This window comes from Hyperoodon ampullatus (genome assembly GCF_949752795.1).
Source record: "Hyperoodon ampullatus genome assembly, chromosome: 17".
NCBI classification, from domain to species: domain Eukaryota; kingdom Metazoa; phylum Chordata; class Mammalia; order Artiodactyla; family Ziphiidae; genus Hyperoodon; species Hyperoodon ampullatus.
Window position 1 is genome coordinate 14,266,364 of NC_136930.1, and position 23,240 is coordinate 14,289,603.

The following is a 23,240-nucleotide window of genomic DNA, read 5'->3' on the forward strand; positions in this document are numbered from 1 at the left end:
TGCCAATGCAGGGGACACGGGTTCGAGACCTGGTCCAGGAAGATCCCACATGCCGCGGAGCAACTAAGCCCGTGCGCCACCACTACAGAGCCTGTGCTCTAGAGCCCGCGAGCCACAACTACTGAGCCCACGTGCCACAACTACTGAAGCCCGTGCGCCTAGAGCCCGTGCTCCACAACAAGAGAAGCCACTGCAATGAAAAGCCCGCACACCACAATGAAGAGTAGCCCCCGCTCGCTGCAACTAGAGAAAGCCAGCACGCAGCAACAAACACCCAACGCAGCCAAATAAATTTAATTAATTAATTAATTTTTTTTTAAAGTGATACTTTGGCTCCAATGTGTTTACTCCTTTGAATTATTTCTCGATTAGCTCAGAACTCGGGTGAAAGGGCGCTATTTATTAAGGCCTTTCAAAATGCCAACAAAAAGGTCTGGAAAGCTCATGCTACACCCCACTTAGGATAGTTTATTAATAGTGGCGGGGGTAAGGGGGAAAGCCTGAAATCTCTGGCTATTGAGGCACAAGTGTAACTAGAGGCCACTCACTGCTCAACTGCACCCTCATCTTACTTGCCTTCCTCTCCCACACAGACTGGAAAATCTAAAATGTGCCTTCTGATTCTAGGGAACACTGAGTTGAAAGATATGTATGTGTATCTTTCATTGTTTTTATGAATATAAAATCTTATTGAGATATAGACTGTTCTATAAAACATTGCTAAAAACCAATCAAGATTTTCTAGACAATGCTTTGAAGAAGTGACTTCTTTTCTTTTTTCTAATTACATATAAAAAAGATATGTTTAGGGAATTCTCTAGTGGTCCAGTGGTTAGGACTGGGCGCTTTCACAGCTGAGCGCTTTCAAGTTGCCTGGTCGGGGAACTAAGATCCCACAAGCCATGGGGCACAACCCGCCCCCCCCCAAAAAAAATATATGTTTAAGGGTTTTCATACTCAGAAAGAGCAATGTAGGCCAGATAGATGGAGAGATAGTCATATACACACATATATGTTTGTACGACTACAAAATCTTGATGAAAGAGAACTCAACTAATTTCAAGCTCATTCTACTTTTAAAAGACTGAGGAAATGTCAAAAAAAAAAAAGAACAAGTCATCAGGAACTTATTTTAAAAGAACAGTAATTACTTCTGATTTTTTTTAAATTTACTCATAATTTGGGACCAGTTCTTGCTCACCAACATCCTGCACAGAATATGCGGACAAATGAAAACCCACAGTCGTGAAGCTAGGACACACAGGCCCTCAGACTTCAAAAGAGCTTTTGTTACATCACACTAGATGCAAATATACATTATATAAATGTTCCTACATTAAAGAAAGATGGTTGTCAAAGGTCAACAGGCAGAAAGTTCTGGTAGTAAAACCTTGGGGTCTCAGAAAATGCAATTAATCAGGATATAACATTGCCGAAACACTGATCAAGATTTTCCTGTACAGAGAAAAGGGAACCCTTCTACGCTGTTGGTGGGAATGTAAATTGGTGCCAACACTGTGGAAAACAGTATGGAGGTTTCTCAAAATACTAAAAATAGAACTACCATATGATCCAGCAATCCTGGGTATATATCAAAAAGAAACAAAAACACTAATTTGAAAAGATACATATACCCCAATGTTCATAGCAGCATTATTTACAATTGCCAAGATATGGAAGTAACCTAAGTGTCCATCAACAGATGAACGGATAAAGAAGATGTGATATATATATATATATATATATATATATATATATATATATGTATGTATTGGAATATTACTCAGCCATAAGAAAAACAAAATTTTGCCATTTGCAGCAACATGGATGGACTTGGAGGGTATTATCCTAAGTGAAATAAGTCAGAGAGAAAAAGACAAATACTGTATGATATCACTTATATGTGGAATCTAAAAAAGCAACAAACCAGTTGAATATAACAAAAAAAGTAACAGGCTCACAGATGTAAAGAAAAAATTAGTGGTTACCAGTGGGGAAAGGGAAGGGGGGCAATAAAGGGTAGGGGATTAAGAGGTGCAAACTATTATGTATAAAATAAACTACAAGGATATATTGTACAATACAAGGAATAAAGCCAATATTCTATATTTTTTTAAGAGCATGGGCAACTAAATATTCAAACTGTAAAAAAAAAAATTGTCGGGCTTCCCTGGTGGCGCAGTGGTTGCGAATCTGCCTGCTAATGCAGGGGACACGGGTTCGAGCCCTGGTCTGGGAGGATCCCACATGCCGCGGAGCAACTGGGCCCGTGTGCCACAACTACTGAGCCTGTGTGTCTGGAGCCCGTGCTCCGCAACCAGAGAGGCCGCGATAGTGAGAGGCCCGCGCACCGCGATGAAGAGTGGCCCCCGCTTGCCACAACTAGAGAAAGCCCTCGCACAGAAACGAAGACCCCACACAGCAAAAATAAATTAATTAATTAATAAACTCCTACCCCCAATATCTTCTAAAAAAAAAAAAAAGTGTCCTGTACAATGTCTAAGGAGTGATTTCCCATACAAAGTTTTAATTTCCTACATAATGCTTCTTTCCTTTTTCCCACTTGTAAAGAGATATGTTTAAAGGGTTTGGTGCTCAGATGGAGTAGAATATCTTCCGCGCTTCTCTCTGCCCACTCCAGGATGAGTCTGAATTCGCTTCTAACACGGCAAAGTGCTGCCACTTCCAGTTGGCCCAGTGCTTACCCACGTGTAATCCCATTTGCTCCTCAAAATATTACCGTGCAGGGGCTTCCCTGGTGGCGCAGTGGTTGAGAGTCCGCCTGCCGATGCAGGGGACGCGGGTTCGTGCCCCGGTCCGGGAAGATCCCACATGCCACGGAGCGGCTGGGCCCGTGAGCCATGGCCGCTGAGCCTGCGCATCCGGAGCCTGTGCTCCGCAACGGGAGAGGCCACAACAGTGAGAGGCCCGCGTATCACAAAAAAAAAAAAAAAAATTACCGTGCGGGAAACAAATGTAACCATCCCCAGGTGGAAACAGAGGCTGGGAGAAGTTAAGGGATTTGTCTACGATCAGATCTGTCTCCTGACCAGACACAGGTAGAGCCAGACAAAAATACAGATCGGCCTCGTCCGGTGCTCTTTCTAAGGCACTGTCCCCACTCCGACCCTTCTCTGGGGTGTGAAGTGACAGGCGACACACCAGGGAGGTGGGGTGGCTGTCCCCACACCGCTTGGCCAACGGCTGGCCCATTGCCAATCCTCACCTCTCCTGAAAATCACCCAATTGGCGTTGTGGCTTTCTATTCTAGAAAAGCATCCTTTTTCTTCCTTTTCCCACCTGGTTAGCCATTCTCTCTTGCTTCCCTGTTTGGTTCATGAATTTCTTGCCCTGCAGAAGGTCCCACTTTCTCTCTCTCCTTGAGATACAATTACAAACCATGGTGCACTTGCTAACCTTACTTCTTCATAACTACAAAGCTTTCTCTATGCTCCGGGTCAATGCTGAACCTCTCTCCTTGCAGCAGGAGTTAGGGCACTGAATGGGTGCAAAGACCGCTGGATCTCATCTACGACCACATCTCTTCTACACTGAAAGCTGCCAGAATGTTAACACCGGAACTTTCAAAAGATTAAGGTATACATTTACATTCCATTTCAATGGTTTCTACTTTAATTCAGATATTTGTTCCTGTCTGCAATTACTAATCTGCTACCTGCTTTTTCCCCCCTTCTTATTCTTCTGTGGTTGTCATCAGTAAGAAAGACTGACCAGAAAGTTAAGAAAAGGGTGGGGAGTGGACAAGGTAATACAGAACAGTTTTGCAGAAAATAACGAAGATATATAACCAGTTATTTATTAGGAAAAATCCCATGTGATAATTGGTTAATGCTGCTCATGTTCTAAGAATATAGTAGTCTCCCTGATTTGAATTTGTATGGAGGTAACCTGTAAAAGCTGCTTTAAAAGGTCTAAAGAATGGTCTCGTTTTGATCATGTTTTGATGACTTTAGGCCAGTTCTGCATCCTTCTGCACCATAGTCAGAACTCTACTGAACGTGGCCCATCTTTTGGTTTCAGTTGACTTTCAGATCCTCTTGCCAAAAAGCATGCGGCGTGGAGGGAAGTTCAAGGTCTCTGGGGTCAGACGGGTGTGGGTTTGACGCCCATAAGCAAGCCACTTAAATTCTCTGAGCCTTAGTTTCCTCGTTCATAAAACAGGCAAAACAACTCCCATCTCATAAGGCCATGAAGATCATTAAATAAAAGAATACAGGTAAGATTCCTGGTACTCAAAACCACTGGAGCTTTTACTGAGAGCCATGTAATACAAAGCAGAATTCTCATGAGTTTCCCAAAGAATGTGTCCTAAGGCATTCATCAAAATGTTTTCCAAAAAAACCAATTATTAGTCAATATCTACAGCAGGAGAGGAGGAGGCGGTAGGTGGGGGAGGGAGGAGGGAGCAAATCCCATTTGTAGAACTTTCTTCCCCGTTCACATGGCACTTCACTTGTTACCTTGAACTGAAAATATTTCTTCATTACGTTGAAGGCACCTCAGCTGCTGGGATTGTGTCTCATTTTCGGTCTTCCCATAAGGGGCACAGTGCTCAGCACAGAACACGTACTTCCTCTTTTCATTCTTGACGGGCAACCACTACCAGAAAAGTTAAATCTCAGGGCTCTTACTAGTGGATGTTCCCTCTTTGACTGGGGCTCTGCCTGTGTTTTTCATGAAGCAGATTTGTGTCAATGGTACCTAGAAGCGGGATGGAAGGGAGACCTGAGTTTTCCAAGTAAATGGAGGAAAAGATCAGTAAGAATAAAGAAAACAATTGGGATATTTACAGGGTCAAGGTGTCACTCTAAAGATTGCTGATTATTTTCAAAGAGGGAAATGTATGTTTGCAATGGAAAGGCCTGGCAATCACCCACGCAACTAAGTGATTAAACTCAGCAACACTAATGAATGGCCAGATGCACCTAATCGAAAACACGGAGTGTCACCTATGAAGTAGTCTGGCCGAAAACGTTTCGTCTGAATCGAATTACACCTTTAGACTGAACTTCCGGTTTACAAGAAATATAGGGAATGGAGGAACAAGGTAAGTGACACCACGAGGAAATAATCAGATTAATCTAGGATGTGGAACATTCCACAAATCAACTAGCCTTGTCACTTCAAAAAGTCTATGTGGTAGAGAAAGAAAAAAGTTGAGGCACTGTTCTAGTTTAGCAAATGCTAAGAAGGCAAACAGTCAAATGCAATGTATAAATGAATCTCAACTGGCTCCTGGTTTGAAAATATATGTAGCAGACTTCCCTGGTGGCACAGTGGTTAAGAATCAGCCTGCCAATGCAGGGGACATGGGTTCGAGCCCTGGTCCGGGAAGATCCCACATGCAGCGGAGCAACTAAGCCTGTGCGCCACAACTACAGAGCCTGTGCTCTAGAGCCCGCGAGCCACAACTACTGAGCCCACGTGCCACAACTACTGAAGCCCATGCGCCTAGAGCCCATGCTCGGCAACAAGAGAAGTCACCGCAATGAGAAGCCCGTGCACCACAACAAAGAGTAACCCCTGCTTACCGCAACTAGAGAAAGCCTGCATATAGCAACGAAGACCCAACGCAGCCAATGAATGAATTAATTAATTAATTAAAATTACTTTAAAAAAATAAATATCAGTAATAAATTTTTTTAAAAAAGAAAATGTATATAGCTAAAAAATACTCTGAGTGGACAATTAAGGAAATTTGAATATGGACTGGAATTTGATGATCATATGGAATGGTTATTAGCTTTCTTAGGATGTTTAAGCTCCTGAGTTATGTAAAAGAATGTCCTTATTTTCAGAAGATATGTGCTGAAGACTAAAGGTGTCTACAATTACTTTCAAAGGGCTTAACCTCCCATCCAAAAATATATATATTTCTATACACACACAAACTGATAAAGTAAATATGATAAAGTGAACAATTATTGAGTCTAGGTGGTGGATATACTGATGTTTATTGAACTATTGTTTCTACTTTCCTGGATGTTTGAAAATTTGTCATAACAAATGTTAGAAAACATGGAGGCAAAGTAACAAGCAAGCTATTCCTCTCTGCCTGAATAGAAATTTCTTTCTCTTACATTTAATAATAAAAACAAATTATAAAACTCTTGTCCTGATGCATTTGGGCCAGTTACTGGGGACTCTAAATGGCTCAGACACCCTCTGTAACCGATTCTGGGGACAGCAGTCATACTGAGCAAAAAGCATAGCCCTCTTCATTGAGTATCACTTTCACTGCCCTTTCACTGTCCAAGAGTACTGCTTTTCAGAAAATAGTAATGATGTTTCCCCCAATATCACGTAACTGAGGGTCTTCAAGCCAACAACAAAAATCGTTTTGGATAAACTTTACAACCTGTGATGTTGCTTCTGTATAAAGACAATCTAGTCATTCGGTATCACTCAAGTTTTTTTTTAAATAGTGACGCAGATGATACGTAATGAATACAGAGATGAAGTCAATAAAGTGTGTTTCCTGTAGTCTGGGTTCTCCACTAACTCTGCTCTTGGGGGCAGGAATGAGAAGCAGCAGTGGATGAAAGTAGTAAATAACCTTATTCCACACACCAGTTACTTCTATTCCTTCCTGACCCTTCTAGAAGGACAGCTTTGAGAAGATAAGCTTGATAAATTCAAGCTTTTCCAAAGATAGACAGCAACAGAGAGAAGCACCACCCCACAGTTAAAAGTTTATATTACTTGGGAAAAGACAAGTGTGAGTCTGAAAATTAGTCCAAAGAACGCTCAACTATTTGATTCTTTCCCAAACAGAAAACACACCACACTAAGGCAAAAAAAAGAAAAAACAAAAACAAAAAATAAACTGAAGCTTAATGCATATATATGATATAACGCCATATATTATATACAATATACAACATCCAGTAAAATGTAAAAGTGCTTCCTTTTGATTTGAGTCCAAGCTTATCTGAGAGGAAAGTCTTACCTAGGTACAAGGATGCATTTTCTTTCTTGACATTGTCGTCTAAGTAGGTTGGTCCCAGGGTATAAATAGGTGTGGAGCCCATTCCAATGAGAATCTGCGCGCAAACGAATAAAGCCACGTAGACCCAGTGACTGTTTCCCCCCGAGTCCTTGAGGCAGGTGGGAGGCTCCGTCGTGGCCGAGGAGTTGCCATTCTGACACAGGCCGTAGTTGGCCGCCGAGGCGTTCAGCTCTTGGATCTGGTAGGGGGGCGAGATGAAGTGAGGTAAAGCGAAGAGGGCGGCGCCCAGGGCGATGAGGAGTCCCCCCACGGCCAGCCACAGGGGCCGCCGCCCCCGGCCACCAAAGTAGCTGACGAACACTACCACCACCAGGCTCCCGATGTCAAAGCAGCTGACCAGCAGCCCTGACTCGGAACTCTTCAGACTGTAGCGCCTTTCGATGGTGGTGATGACACTGCTCAGGTACCCGGAGACCATTAACGCCTGGATGAAGGTCAGAAAACACATGCAAACCAGGAAACAACGGGAATCGGTGAGAACCACATAGAGGCACCTTCTGCCCTGGAGCATGGCCAAAGTGGAGGACACCGATATGGGTTTGCCGATTTCCACCCTGTGGTGACTTTCCACCAGCCCTGCCATCTCTGCCGAAGTAGACGGGGCGGAGGGGCTGGGGGCCCGCGGGCCAGGGCCTGGCTTCAACTCCTGATGGCCAGAGGCGGGCTTGGAGTCTTCTCCGGCGGGATTCAGGTCTGGCCTGCAGGAGGCGCTGTTCAGGGCGGGTAAACTCTTGGACCTAAAGGTCTCGGGTTCGCACTTCTCTTGGACCGCTCCTACTCTGGCGCTGGCCTCCAGCTGCTCTCCCGCCTGGGGCTGCAGCCCAGTGCCTCCTTCCATGGCTCTTAGAATTCAGATTCGATCGCCGATCGCACTCAAGGACTCCGGCCCTTTTCATCCACCGGCAGGAGGGGCCGAAGCCGGGCCCAGGCAGTCGTGCCCACCAGGGACCGGGGCTGGGGATGCGGAGCCGCGCAGTAGGGCATCCTCACCAGCAGGGAGGTGCCCAGGGCATCCTGACCGCAGACGCGGCCCCGAGGCTCCGCAGCCGCGTGCCCCGGAGGGCAGGGGTCCGCGCGGTCCTGCGATGAGCCCTTAGGGTCCACCTCGGGTTGGCAGCTCGCGACAGGAGCCTTGCGCGTCCCGGGCGCATCCCCTCCGCCGCCGCCGCCGCTCCGCCTGCAGCCCGGAGCGCGTACGCCCAGTGCCCAGCGTGGGGGCGGTTAGCGCTGCAGCCCGCGCCGCATCCCGCCCGGCTGGCTGGGCCAGAGGCGCCCGGTCCTCGCCGCCTCGGCTCGCGACACCCTCGGGCGCAAAGCTGCCAACCTGCAAAGCAGAGAGAGGGCGGTCAGCGAAGGGCGGCTGCGGCTGGGACTGGCGTCCCGGCGCCCCGGGGGACAGCGCTGGGGCACTCGGAAGGTCCCAAGTGAGACCGAGGGACGAAAGAGGAGCGAAGCCCTGCTGGAGGAGGCGGCTGCAGGCTGCAGCCTCTAGTGCCGGAACAATAAGCAGCAGGCGGTCGGCAGAGACCCTCCCTCATTGTCTACCGTGGACCTGCCCCCGCCCCGCCCCTTTTGCCTTAAACAGCGCATCTGCTTTTATATGTTAATAATTATCAACCTGGCAGCTCTGACTCAGAGACAGTGTCTTTTATTCTAGTGAACTAATTGCAACCTTTTGGCACTCCCACTCCATTACTCAAAATAGAAAAGGCCCAAAAGAACAAAGGAAAGTTTTTTGGTTTTGGTTTTGGTTTTGGTTTTGGTTTACAAACACTGTGCACTCCCACTCCCGATTTTTAAAAAGAAAAGAAAGGGGGAAAGCTAGGTGTGTAGAAATGTGTGTACACAATTGTGCGCAGGCACGTGTGCGCGGCTGGATGTGAATCCGTCTTCTCCATCAGAGATACGTATTCAAAGCCCAAGGCAGCAGCAGAAAGGTCAGAGTGCTTGCCTCTTTATTTCCAACACTAAAAATAACACCCCTGCCCCCAGCCGCCGGGGAGAACTATTCAATTACAAATACCAGGGGCGTTCGAGGCTTCGGCCCACGCAAAGTCCCAGCGCGCTGTGTCAAGCGAAACAGAAAATCAATTTGCTTTGCGGAGAGGTGGGGAGGCCACAACCAAACAAAGAGATGCCGGCGCGTTGTCACAGCGCGCTGGGAGCCCACGGATCCGGCTTGGCACTCGCAGGCGGGCAGGGAGGTGTGCTATTTACATCCCGCGCAGTCCACGAGCGTGGGCTCCGGGTGCGCGCACGCGCGCAGACACACACACACACACACACACACCCCGGCGTGTCTGTGTCGGAACCCCCTCGCGCGATCCGGCACCCTGCTTGAATTCAACGCGACCCGAAAACAGGTGTGTCCCCGGGGTAAACCTGCGCCCCTAATCTCGGGGACTCCCACTCCATTCCTCCGGCCCGGGGGGGATGTGCACCAGGTGGGAGAAAAGAGCCTGACTTAGCTGCATTGGGTTTCACTCTGCCGCGCGCTTTTGTGATGCTGCTGAGAAAAGAAAGGAGGAAGGGTAAGGGAGAAAGGCGGAGAGCTTGGGATCCAGGGGCGGCCGCTCCGGCGTCTCCCTCGGCTCTGCTGTGCCAGCCCCGCTCCCAGATTCCCGGCCCGCCAGCCACTCACAGCCGGGGCTTCCCCGCCGCCTCCTTGCCCAGGCGCCTTCCCGGGGAACCCCACCGGCTGCCGCGCACCGAGCCGGGGAATCCCGGCAAACTCGCTCCCCGCGCCGGGGGCGCCCGAGCCCCTGCGGAGCGGGCACCCGCGCCACAGCGCAGCCTCGGAAGGGCACACGGACCCCGGCCGGCGGCTCTCGGGGCCGGCGTGGCGCCCTGGGGAACACCTCCTGCGCGCGCGCGCGCACACACAGACACACACCACCCGCAGGAGCACAGGCCCGCCAGGGACAGCTCGCCGCGCTGCCGGGGCGCACGAGCCGCCGCTACTCACTCGTGAGTCAGCCGGTCCGTCTGTTTGGCTGAGAGTGGAACGGCGGGACGTGGGGACCTTGGAGGTGCGCGAGTAGTTGGGAGTCCCCTCGGGAGGCAGCCTCGGTCCAGCCGCCGAGAATCAGTGAATGAAGTCTGTGAGTCAGGCTGAACTCTTCCCCCCACCCCTCGCCTGTCTCCCTGGCGTCTCCGGACCCTCGCGCACAGACGCGCCCTGAGAGGAGCAGCAGAGGGCGCAGGCGCGCGGGCAACCGCCCAGCCCAGCCCAGCCCAGCCCAGCCCAGCCCAGCCCAGCCCGAAGGCAGCGAGCCACCCGGCTGCCCATCACCTGAGAGGCGGGGGAACGCGAGGAGCCAGAGGGAGCAGGTCTCCAGAAAAGTCGGCTGCTGAGGTAGAGAGCCCACTCGGAATAAGGAAATTGTTTCTGTTCGTTTATTCTGTGCCGTAGACACCCACCATGTCTCAGAAACCATAGTAGGTTCTGGGAGCCAAAGATGAACAGGACAGATCCCTGGACTGAGGAAACCTCTGTCTTGTGGAAGACATACCCCTGTAAGTAGCCTAAAACAACGTGGTAAATTCTATACAGGGTGACACTGGAGAACCTAATATCTTTTTTTTTTTTTTTTTTTTTTTTTCCGGTACGCGGGCCTCTTACTGTTGCGGCCTCTCCCGTTGCGGAGCGCAGGCTCAGCGGCCATGGCTCACGGGCCCAGTCGCTCCGCGTCATGTGGGATTCTCCCGGACCGGGGCACGAACCCGTGTCCCCTGCATCGGCAGGCAGACTCTCAACCACTGCGCCACCAGGGAAGCCCCTTAATATCCATTATTAACCGATTAGATCTTCATTTCCAGGCAGAAGGAAAGGCATGTGCAAAGGCACCGGGGCACGGTGCTGAAGGGAAATAGGTAGGTGAGTCGCAGGGTGATTGCAGGGATAGGGCAGGGGGCTCACGGCAAGAGTGGCCGAGGGGGAAAGACCAGCAAGGGCTTCATAGGTCGTGTGCTGTGAGCTCTGAAGGGCCAGTGACATTCTGACTTGATCACCAGAAAGCTGGTTCTGGCCGTGGTGGGTGAATCTAAGCCACTCGGAGGGCATAGGAAGCCATCTCAGCGGTGAGAGCATGGAGAGGAAGGAACTGCTTGAAAACACTGACAAGGTAGAAGTGGCCAGACTTGAAAACTGATGTCATCTGGAGACTGAGAAAATGGGCCAATATAGGATGTCTCTCAAGCTTCACACTTGGGTGACTGGGTGGATGAGGTCCCAGAGAAACACAGGAGGATAAACATGATCTTAGGGGAAAGATGCTTCTCCTTTAGGTGCATTGACTTCGAAATGCCTTTGGGACATCTGAGTGTACGTGTCCCATAAGCCAGTGGACGTATAACACACAGGCATCCCAGATTAGGGATGTGGATTAGGAGGCATTAGCCTGAGACAGCATGAGGTGAAGAAGGAAGATGATGCAGGAGATCTGAGGAGAGGTGGGCTAAGGGCAGGGCCCTGGGGACACCGTGATCTGAGAGCTGGAGAAGGGAAGATCTAAGAAGGGAGATTAGAAGCAAGAAGTGAAGAGTCAGAAAAGAGGGACTGTCTTAGAAGCCAGGGGAGCAGAAAACTTTAAGAAGGGCGTGTTCAGATGCAGGAAAGGCTGAAGAGAAGCCAAACAGGATGGTAACCGAAAAGAGCCCAGGAGCTGTAGCATGTGGGAGGACACTGAAGAACTCTGACAGAGGACGATGGTGATCTAGCTAGGGGAGGGGCTGTTCTGCAATTACCGGTGACTGCACTGACCATTGCTGCCGTGCCAAAGTCACTTCAGTGGCCCCTGGCCTTCCGTGAGAGCGCTGGGTCAACTTTACAGCGTGATGAGGGAAGTGGAGAGAGATGAAGTAACTTGGTAAAGGCACACAGCTAGTCTGGGGATGAGAAAAAGTCCATGCTCTATAATACTTCATTCCCTAGGGAAGGCTAAAATAAGCTTTCAGTCTGCTTTAAAAATCATTTTACTCCAAGATAGATTTTTTTTTTTTTTTGCGGTACGCGGGCCTCTCACCGTTGTGGCCTCTCCCGTTGCGGAGCACAGGCTCCGGGCACACAGGCTCAGCGGCCATGGCTCACGGGCCCACCCGCTCCGTGGCATGTGGGATCTTCCCGGACCGGGGCACGAACCCGTGTCCCCTGCATCGGCAGGTGGACTCTCAACCACTGCGCCACCAGGGAAGCCCAGATTTTTTTTTAATTTTTGGATAGAGAAATAAGCTTCCACTAACTGTTTCTTATAGTGTTTTACGTGACAATTTTAAAGGCCCAAAGGTAATAGATTATTTATTCTCTTAGGAGAGCCCATTTAATACTGGAAAGCATCATGGGATAGTGAAAAGAGTATAGAATCAACCTGAATGTTCATCCCAGCTCAATTATGGCCACGAACAATGTATTCAGTGCTTATGTATCTTGATTTCCTCATCTGTAAAATGAGGACACAATTACCTACTTGAAAGTACCGAGAGGGTAGAATGAAATGACATAGGTGAGACATTCAGCCTGTGCCTTAATGCACAGTACAGCCAATAAACGTTTGTGCCCTTCTCAGAGAGCCCTGGACATGAGATGTACATACTTTGAAAATGTGCTCTGGGGTTTCCCTGGTGGCGCAGTGGTTGAGAATCTGCCTGCCAATGCAGGGGACACAGGTTCGAGCCCTGGTCTGGGAAGATCCCACATGCCGCGGAGCAACTAGGCCCGTGAGCCACAACTACTGAGCCTGCGCGTCTGGAGCCTGTGCTCCACAACAAGAGAGACCGCAACAGTGAGAGGCCCGCGCACCGCGATGAAGAGTGGCCCCCACTTGCCACAACTGGAGAAAGCCCTCACACAGAAACGAAGACCCAACACAGCCATAAATAAATTAATTAATTAATTTAAAAAAAAAAAGAAAATGTGCTCTGTCACATCAATCCTTCTTTTGCTAAAAACAAAAAAAAAAGTCCATGCTCTTACCTCTGACTCTATACTCTCTCTCTTTTAATCATAGAGCAGCTTGACTTTTCGATGCATCTTGTATCTGTTAATTATCTCACTTTAGCCCAACATCCACCATATGTACAGCCGATCCTTAGAGGACAAAATAAGTCAGCTGACACCAAAGAACAGTTGGTGTGTGCTCCAAGTCCACGTCGAGATAGCACTGATCTGGCAACTGCCAAACTGACTGATCAGACAGGGCAAAGACATTCATTCCTCATCCCCTGCCCCGTCCCCTCTTCTAGAGATGCCATCAAGCCCACTGTCACTTTTCCATAAACAGGAAATATGTCTCCAGCGGCCACCCTGGCCCAGATCTTAGCTACTATGCGACACTTCCTGCACCTGATGACTCCTCTGAGCTTATTCTGGATCCAAACAGAATCAATCTTCCTCCTATTACATCCTTCCAAGCTCTGTGGCCCATTCTCTCATTTCAGGCTCAGCCACAGACATCAGTGTTCTACAGCAAATTCAATCTGTCGCATCAGGTGCCAGCAGAGGGCTTCCTTGCTGAAAGTCAAATAATCATGTCCCTGCCACATGCTGTTTATTCATGGTCCATTACCACAGTTACACCAGAACACAATTCTAAGAACCTATAGGTTTTTTTATTACTACTAATGGAAAGGTCACGATTTATAGACAGGATACAAAAGGTCCAGTTAGCTACTCATACAGGAAAAAGGAAGAAAACATTTAGCAACAGATATTCTTGAGATTTCCCTTTCATAGTTAAATGTGACTTTGGAAAAGGCCAGGTTTACCTCCATCAGCCCTAATCTTCAGATTCAGAGAAAAAAAAATCGACTTACTTCATGGGATTCTGCTACCCCCATGGCTTATTTCACACGATATGAAAGAGTACAGTTGCCAAGACCAGAATACCTGCCTTGTTAGGTGTGTTGGGAGAGAAAGCGTATGACTATAAACTCTTCAAATTTCCAGGCATGCTGATGCTTCTTCTAAGTCACTAATCAGTCTAATTTACACATAAATTGCTTCTTTCCCAATCTTCATATAATAAGATGGTAGCTTTTGGAATTACCTAGGCCATTCTATGGGCTTAAAATCTAGCTGCTCTGGAGAATGGGGCAGGGAAAGCAGAAGGGACCCCTTCCTCCACTCCCATCCCTTTTTCCTTAAGAAGTTTCAATTCAGAGATCTCCCAGACAAAAGAAGAACTGGATTTTGGTCTAGAATATTTTCTGGGCTTAAAATATAATACATAGTTGCCAGTACTCTAATTGAATTAGGTGTTGAATTGAATTGAAGAGACGATAAGTTGTATTTTAAAGGTAACATTTCATACATACATATAAATTCAATTCAATGTATTTCAATATATATAATTGAAATACATCTTTATTTTCACAGATCCTGAAGAAGTATACAGATTACTAACCTCTGTGACATAATTAAATTGCATCTCTATTCTTTTAATTTAATTTTTTTAAATTTTTTGGCGATGCTATGGGGCTTGCAAGATCTTAGTTCCCCCACCAGGGATTGAACCCATGCCCTTGACAGTGAAAGAGCAGAGTCCTAACCACTGGACCACCAGGGAATTCCCGACATCTCTTTTTTTTTTTTTTTGGCTGCGTTGGGTCTTTGTTCCTGTTCACGGGCTTTCTCTAGTTGTGGCGAGCGGGGGCTACCCTTCGTTGCGGTGCACAGGCTTCTCATTGTGGTGGCTTCTCTTGTTGCAGAGCACAAGCTCCAGGCACGTGGGCTTCAGTAGTTGTGGCGCATGGGCTCAGTAGTTGTGGCACACAGGATTAGTTGCTCCGCGGCATGTGGGATCTTCCCGGACCAGGGCTCGAACCCATGCCCCCTGCATTGGCAGGCAGATTCTTAACCACTGCACCACCAGGGAAGCCCCTGTATTAGTTTTAGATGTACAATATACTGATTTGATATAGTATGTATATATTGCAAAATGATCACCACAGTAAATCTATATTTGGTTACAATTTTTTTTTCTTGTGGTGAGGATGTTTAAGATCTACTCTCTTAGCAACTTTCAAATATCCAACATGGTATTACTGATTATAAGGTTATAAGGTACCCGTTTAACAGAACTTGGCATTTATTCCCTTACTGAGAAATAAATTTCAATCTGGGTAAAGCAGAAGAGGGACAGATCTGGCCCTGGGGTACAGTGAATTGAGTATGGTGACCACCATGTCAGTTTTAGCACTGCAAGTCCCCAGCCCAAGAAACCACAGTCTGATGAACACTTGGATACTTGGTCACCCTCTAAAGGAGCCAAGAAATCAGGCAGTGCCTCTGGGAAGCAGTCAGGACAAGATGACAAGACTCTATCAACCAGGACCTCCTAGAAACCGCTCCCTCCCTTAATAAAAACATGCCAGAGGGACTTCCCTGGCGGTCCAGTGGTTAAGACTCCGCGCTTCCACTGCAGGGGCCATGGTTCGATCCCTGGTCGGGGAAGTTCCGCATGCCGCGTCGTGCAGCCAAGAAAATAAAAAACAAAACAAAACAAAATGCCAGATACTCCAAGGCTAGTAATGAGGAGAAAATTCCCTGTGAAGAAGAGACATTTGTCCCCAAAGATTCGCATTCCCTTGAAAGATTTTCGTAATTACCTCTGCTGCCACCTGGGCCTGGGGAAGGCACGAGAGAGGAGAAGCCATCAGCCATGGCCCTTAGCACCTCTGCCCATTCTTTGTGGGTATGTCGAAAATGCAAGGCCCTCACCACTCTTCACCCAGGCCATTTCTCAGGATTGTGATTGCAGCTGGCAACCTTGAGGGGTGAGGTAACCTTTCCGCCTGGCCAGAGAACAAGCTTGGTTCTGCTTCCTTCAGGGAAGCCCCCCAGGCTCAACACTCCTCCACTGTAATGCATGTGCAGGCATCCACAATGGACTCTGCATCACCCCTAGGACTTGGGGGCATGGGGGCTGGAACACACATCAGCCTGACACTCGGCCTGCTGCTTTTGCGTGAGGAACAACGTACGTTGTCTCTGATTCTGCAGTCTCGCCTCCCCAGGATCCATGAAACAGTACCAGGCTAACTTGTTAGCTTAGAGAAAGGGTGAAATCCTAGACCTCACATAGTTCTTGAGGCACCACCACATTTTAACATTCTGACCCAAATACTAGCTTCCCTCTCACTCTACAGGGCAGCAGATGGGCCAAGGCCTGAATTCTTAAACAGATCTTTCCTTAAGCCTAAAGGCCAATAAAAGAAAACAAATACATGGGATGACATGAAACGAACTGTGTTAGATATGGTTGATGGGCACTCGCCATGCAGCCCCGACATTTCTGTTTTTTCTTGAATGTCAGAGTCTGGAAAACAAAACAAACAAACAAACAAACAAAAAAACCTACATTTCGCAGACTCCTTGGCAGATCAGGTTCTGGATAAGAATTGATACACGCTTGTGAGTTTTGGAAGGTGGGAAAAAAGCACAGGTCACACCCGTTATGACTCTTATGCCAGCAAGCAGGTCATGGAGACGTGGTATATTTCTGCTTCAGCCTTCATTGGTCCGAACTCCAGCTTCTGGAGGTTGAGAGGCAGTTACAGCATTGGATCTCTGGATCCAGCCACACAGGGAGTCCTGAAATCAGTAGACCAGTGAAGACCTTTGATTCCCACCCTCCAGATGGTGGCAGATGGACCAGCTTCCCTGGCAGGACAGATCTGCAGTTCTAAGAGTCATTCCTGGTCACCCAACCTAAGACCAGCCCTTCCAGAGAGTTTGTAAGCTCATAACTTCCTATAGAGAATCCTTTCTGCCTAATAGCCCAGAGTGATTTCTCTGGGCAAAAAGCAATACCTGAGATAGTCAGCTTGTAAATTAGAGCTACTCCTCCACAGTTTGGGGTCCCTCTGTAGCAGAAGTCCCTTTTGGGATCACCCTCAGGGATGACCTTGAACTCTCTGGAGACATCTCAAAGTCTGGATCCAGAGAGTAAAGCCAAGAGAAAGCTGGAATTTCTCTCACCTTCCTACCTTCTGGATTTCTGTTTCCTAGCCAGGAGCATGCTTCTTCCCTAGTTGACTGGAAAGATTCACATTTTCAGAGGTGACCTGAAGGAGGTGATCTTATTCCAGGGTGGAGAAGAATAATTAACACGAGATAATATGAAACAACATAATCACTGCAGTGACACACTGTTGACGCTGCCTACAAAGCAAGTGGGAAGGCAGCAGGCTTCATTTCGTTACATTTATCTCAAAGACCTGATGCTCAGACAGTTATAAATAATCCGTGATACAGTCCTGCTGCTGGAAAGGCGGACTAACCGGGGGACAGCAGAATCCTTCTCACTTCCCCGCCCCTCTTTCCAAGGTCTGTGCCCTCTGTGGGATGAATAGAGCAGAGGGTGTCAGACCAAGGGCTCCACGACACACTAACACTAGTTCCTCTTTGTGGTGAGTGCATAGTGTCACTCATACGTATTTCATCGCAAGAAGCTGCCCCAATTCTAAGACACACCATTATTTTACATATCACCAGGAAGGGAAAAATGCTGCCTGTTAGACTATGACACATCTTAGTGTGTAATTTAATCTTAAGGATTAGCGAGAGACAAGAGAACTCTATTGCCAAACTACCTAAATTTTAACTCTGGCTCTGCTGTTTATGGCGGTATAGACTTGGACAACTTATTAAACCTCTCTGCCTCCGTTTCCAAGTCAGGATTAATCCCAGTATCTATCTCGGGGTCGTTGTAAGCAGAAAATGAGAGAATTTTGCAAAATGCTTACAGCAGGGCCTGGACCAAGGTTGGGGCTAGTAAATGTTAGCCGTTGTTATAATTATTCATTGCTGCCTTTTGTATTCATCTTATTCATATTTTCTCCTCCCTGATTGTTGGAGGGCAGGGGATCTGGAATCTTCTATTTCACGCAGACCACACACTTATCTAGGATTAGCTCCTATCTGGGAAATTATGTTTAGACCGATAAAACATCATACAACCTTTAGGATGCTTCTGTTTGTCTTGTTTTGTTTTCCATTTTTCCACCATACGAACTGCTTCCTCATCAGGACCCCACCACCATGCAAAGATTTACGAAAGTTAAACGATAATTATCCTCTCATTTATCATATTAGGACTGACTACGTATCTTACAGACATTATTTCGTCTTCCCTCTTGGATATATATTACCAATCCCTTTTACAGAGGAGGCAGCTGAGAATCTGAGTTGATCATCAACTTGTCCTAAATCATTCAGCTTAGAAAGTGTGGAAAGTGATCCAAACCCAGATCAGCCACATTCCAAAATCTACACTCCTAGCCACCTTGCTGTATTTTCTCCCATTTGGGCTGGGATCCCAATGACTGGGATTCAGGTTTCTACAGGGCTGCCTACCATTTCCGTCACTAGTGGTGGTTTCTTTCCCAGTAGTGACTCCTCCCCAGCCTTCCCTGCATTCCCTTCCTTTACTGGGGAACCTGAGCATCACAGAACAAGCTGCCCATGAAGCCCACCCCTCAGAAAACTGCTGCCCACTTGCCACCACATTCCATCATAAGGCTGAGGATAACGGGTCAGCCTCGCCTCATTCCCTCAGAGCCAGTCTCGTAGAGAGAGACGAAATCAACCCTGGCGTCCTGAGATCCCAAATCACAAACACCGCATAGTAGAATTCTTTTCATTAAAAAAAAAACCAGAAATGGACTTCCCTGGTGGTGCAGTGGTTAAGAATCTCCTGCCAATGCAGGGGACACGGGTTCAAGCCCTGGTCCGGGAGGATCTCACATGCCACGGAGCAACTAAGCCCGTGCGCCACAACTACTGAGCCTGCGCTCTAGAGCCCGCAAGCCACAACTACTGAGCCCACGCACCACAACTACTGAAGCCCGCGCACCTAGAGCCCGAGCTCCACAACAAGAGAAGCCACCACAATGAGAAGCCCGAGCACCGCAACGAAGAGCAGCCCCCGCTCGCTGCAACTAGAGAAAGCCTGCGCGCAGCAAGGATGACCCAACACAGCTAAAAATAAATAGTAAATAAATATTTTTTTTAATTTATATTAAAAAAACCCTGAAATGTAGGGTACTGTGTAGAATGATCAGGAGCTCAGAGCTGCCTGTCTTTTCAAACATTTTCTCCTTAATACAAAGACACTGGAAAAGAGCTCCTTACACAGTTCGCTCAAATCCGCTTCTCTCCTCTCTTTCCTCTTTTGTTGATGACATTTTTGATAATTATCTGACTGCAGAAAAACTCCCAAAATCCAGGTTGAAGTGCTATATTATTTTTAACTATTATTGCTACTGGTTTGGGCACGTGTGTGCAGGTTCCTGTATCTCTGGCCTGACTTTTATGCTCCGTTCTCTTTGGATGTCACTGATACCCTGACAATTGTTCTATTCCCTTTGTTGTAACTGTTGAATACCAAGTGACCCAATACAAGTAGCATGTACCACTTGGACCATCAGGGAAGTGATTTTAAAGGATGTAGTGTTCCATTTGGGTGCTGCATAACCTGTCATCAAGGAATGGGATTCAAATGACAAGTGAATTGTCTTATGTCATTCCCTCTGTGAAAACTGGAGCTGTTAGAGTCTCAATTTAGTTTGCCCCAACTGAGGAATGACCAGGCACATAGGCATGTAAACAATGGAAATATAACATCGAAACATCAGGATCTTTTCTCCTGCCTTTAGCTGGTTTTGTTTGCGAAATTTCACACCAGAGGAAAAGCATGATTTTTCAAACAGAAAAGAACTGTTGTGACAGTTGGCATGTTTCAGTTTCTCCTCTGGAGTTTAAAATGTCCCTTTCTCTTACTCCACACAAGGAGACCACTGGTTTTACTGCCCTCTGGTACTTCGTCCATTAGAGTTTTTCAAGGAAAATCAGATTGTTTCTCCTCCACTCTCAGGAATGTCGACATGCTTTTAGAATCAAAACGGTTGTACAAGTCACAGTGCACCCTGTGGCTCTTAAACTGTTATTTCAATGCTGTCATGCATAGACAACAGACTAGTGGTTGCCAAGGGGGAGGGTGTTGGGGGAGGGATGGAGTGGGAGGCTGGGGTGAGCAGATGTGAGCTTTCATATATAGAATGGATAAACAACAAGGTCCTAATGTATAGCACAGGGAGCTATGTGCAATATCCTGTGATAAACCATAACAGAAAAGAATATTTTTTAAAAAGAAGGAATGCATGTATATGTGTAACTGAATCACTTTGCTGTACAGCAGTAAATAACACGCTATTGTAAATCAACTCTACTTCCATTTAAAATAATTAATTAATTGACTATTTTTAAAAAATCAATGCTGTCATGGGCTAAATTGTGTCGTCTCCGAAATTCATATGTTGAAGCCATAACTTCCGTACCTCATCCCGCGACTGTATTTGGTAACAGGATCTCTAAAGAGGTAATGAAGTTAAACTGAGGTCATTAGGGTGAGCTCTTACCCAGTATTACTGGTGCCCTTATAAGAACAGGAAATTTGGATACAGATAGGTACATCAGGAAGACCATGTGAAGACAAAAGGAGAACCTGGATGGCTCACCTACCAGCCAAGAGGAGGGGCCTCAGGAGAAACCCACCCTCCTGACACCTTGATGTCCGACTTCCAGCCTCCAGAATCGTGAGAAGATAAATTTCTGTTGTTTAAGCCAATCCATGCTATTCTGTTTTGGCAACCCTAGCAAACTAATACAAATATTGATGAAAAGAAAATCAAATATTTTAAAAAATAAATAAATGACTTATTTTAAAGTTTATTCTTAAAAGAATGTTTCAGGATTTTAAACATTTCTCACAGTAAGAAAAAGTAGTAAAAACTTTCATGATTCACTTCTCAGAATAAATTGGAAGGAGATGACAAGAAAAAACCCTATGGTGCCTGTTAGAGAATATGATCTCACGGAGTGCATTTTAATGCATGAGAAATGTTACCATGATTGATAGGAAAAACTACTATGATTGGCATATGTTAAAAAATAAAAGCAATTTATATCAAAGTAATATAATCCATAAGTGAGCAATTTAGAAGAAGAAAAAAGTCAAATAGATACGTCCAATTGGAAAAAAATGAAAGATACTATACCTATGTCTAAAATAGAAATGCTAATCACAAATCTGAGAACATCCCTAAGATCTGAAAGTATATGAGAAAACATAGAGATCTGGGAAAAAGTGACAACCCTTTAATAAACAAGTGGTAACATTATCCATGTGTCTGGCTTCTCCTCACTTCAGGCTTCTCGAACTGGGGCTGTGTGTCCCCAGAAGCAGTGGGCCACCTGCCGGTAGTAAAGCCATGTGATAAACATGGAGCATCTTCCTAGAAATTCATCTTTATTAAGTTTTGAAAATATGACAAACAGAGATGTCTTATGGGGTAGAAAGAAAAATTCAAAGTTTTTTTTGAATAAAACAGGACCTTTTAAGAAACGTGGTACTTGCTTAAGGTTACTTAGGGCTACTGGCATCCCAGACTCCCTGGGGTATGGGACCACTCCCTCCAGCCAGGCTACTTTTGTTGAAACAATTAAGAAGTACCTTTATCTGGTACCAGTTTTATCCTCAAGAGATGTGTATTTTGTTTAGAAGGCCCTGGGGAAAAAAATATCTCGACCACACTGTTTGAAATTCTCTTAAATTGTCCACACGACTCTTTTTGAAACAAAACATGCCTGAGGGATTATGCTATCAATCATTCACACTTTAGTATGGATTACATCCTTCCTATTTTTTTTTCTCGATATATGAAACTAACCATCTTTAGAAATTGAAGGTAGAAGGGGAGGTAATCAGGGCTCCCATGGGAAAAGTTGCCAACTCTGCTGGGTAATTTGAAGGGGCTGTTTACCAAGATGCAGCAAAGGTGTCGGGACCATGAGGCCTACGCGGTGCCCAGGAGACGGTAACAGTGGGATGCTACGCTATTCCCACGCCAGGCCTGATGGGGCAGAGGGAAGGAGCGGTTCTCAAAAGTTAGACAGACCCGTATGGAGAAAGCCACAAGATGGGAGCTGTTGCCTTCAGGAGAGGGGCTGGGTCAGCCTGCAGTGACCCTGCAGGGAGGAAACTGGATGAAGCAGCACAATCTCGGGTCCGCACTCCTCTACCAGCCTCTGCTCTCCTGCTGGTTGGAAGCTGTTGGAAACTGAGAGAGTGAGGGAACCAACAGAAGCCACCTGTACAGGTCAGCCTCCGGGCGCAGAACAGACAAGGAGAGCGGAGGGTGATCGGGAGGGAGCAACAGAAGACGCCAGCACAGACGACTGAGTGGAGAGGACTGACCGGGCCAGGAGGTGCTAGGAGGGGAGCAGAAGGACGGAAAGGTGGAAAGCATTGAAAACGTTTCGACAAGAAGAGACCTTGGGTTCTGTTTTCAAAAACGTAAAGGGTTGGGGTTCCCTGGTGGCGCAGTGGTTGAGAGTCCGCCTGCCGATGCAGGGGACACGGGTTCGTGCCCCGGTCCGGGAAGATCCCACATGCCATGGAGCGGCTGGGCCCGTGAGCCATGGCCGCTGAGCCTGCGCGTCCGGAGCCTGTGCTCCGCGTCGGGAGAGGCCACAGCAGTGAGAGGCCCGCGTACCGCAAAAAAAAAAAAAAAAACTTCCCAAGGCAGGATGGACCATAAAAGTACAGCAGTGATGGGAAACAGTGTTTGCTGGAACTAGGGTGGCTACCCCTAGCCAATAGCCAAATGAAGCTGGTTGATACGGAAGTAATAGGAACTCAGGAAAGCCAAGGTGAAATCAGTATATAGGCCTGATGCTGGCTGAAGCTAAGTTAGCAAATTAAGTTCTGGGAGAAGCAAGATGGGAAAAAGAGGTCTGCAGGGACCAGGTAGACAAAAGAAGGTCTGGGCATTACACATCGAAGATGTAGGGACCAAGGCCACCCTCTCGGTACTGGCATACAGAGGCTATCTGCCAACATGGTGAGGCAATCTTGGCCCTCAAAAGAGGAAGGCCCTGAGAAATGAGATTCAATGACAGGAAAAACTAAGTTGAGAAGAGAATAGAGCCAGGAAAGATCAGAATGGGGTACCACACTCTATGGCCAGGTCAACCAGGAGGCAGCATGGAGGTCCCGGATGAGATGAAGGTGAGCCCTGCCTAAATCAGGGAGGTACACAGAGTGGGAGACACAGGCAAGCAGCTTCGATTGTCATAGATAGTTCCCGAATCTATGGCAACCGATCCCATTGTCCAAACTCCTGCAGAAAAGTAAGGAGATTAAGGCACCCC

General features: G+C 47.1%; 1 protein-coding gene across 1 annotated transcript in view; it reads right to left on the minus strand.

Annotated features, from left to right (window-relative positions):
- The window catches only part of SLCO5A1 (solute carrier organic anion transporter family member 5A1), a gene marked incomplete at both ends in the record, with an annotated part of 119,067 nt that extends 111,199 nt beyond the window's left edge, over positions 1–7,868 (minus strand). Inside the window, one exon of the mRNA XM_079722716.1 lies at positions 6,971–7,868. Within this exon, the coding sequence (XP_079578842.1) occupies positions 6,971–7,868 (898 nt within the window). The remainder of the gene's footprint in view (positions 1–6,970) is intronic.
- Positions 7,869–23,240: the final 15,372 nt, after the last annotated feature.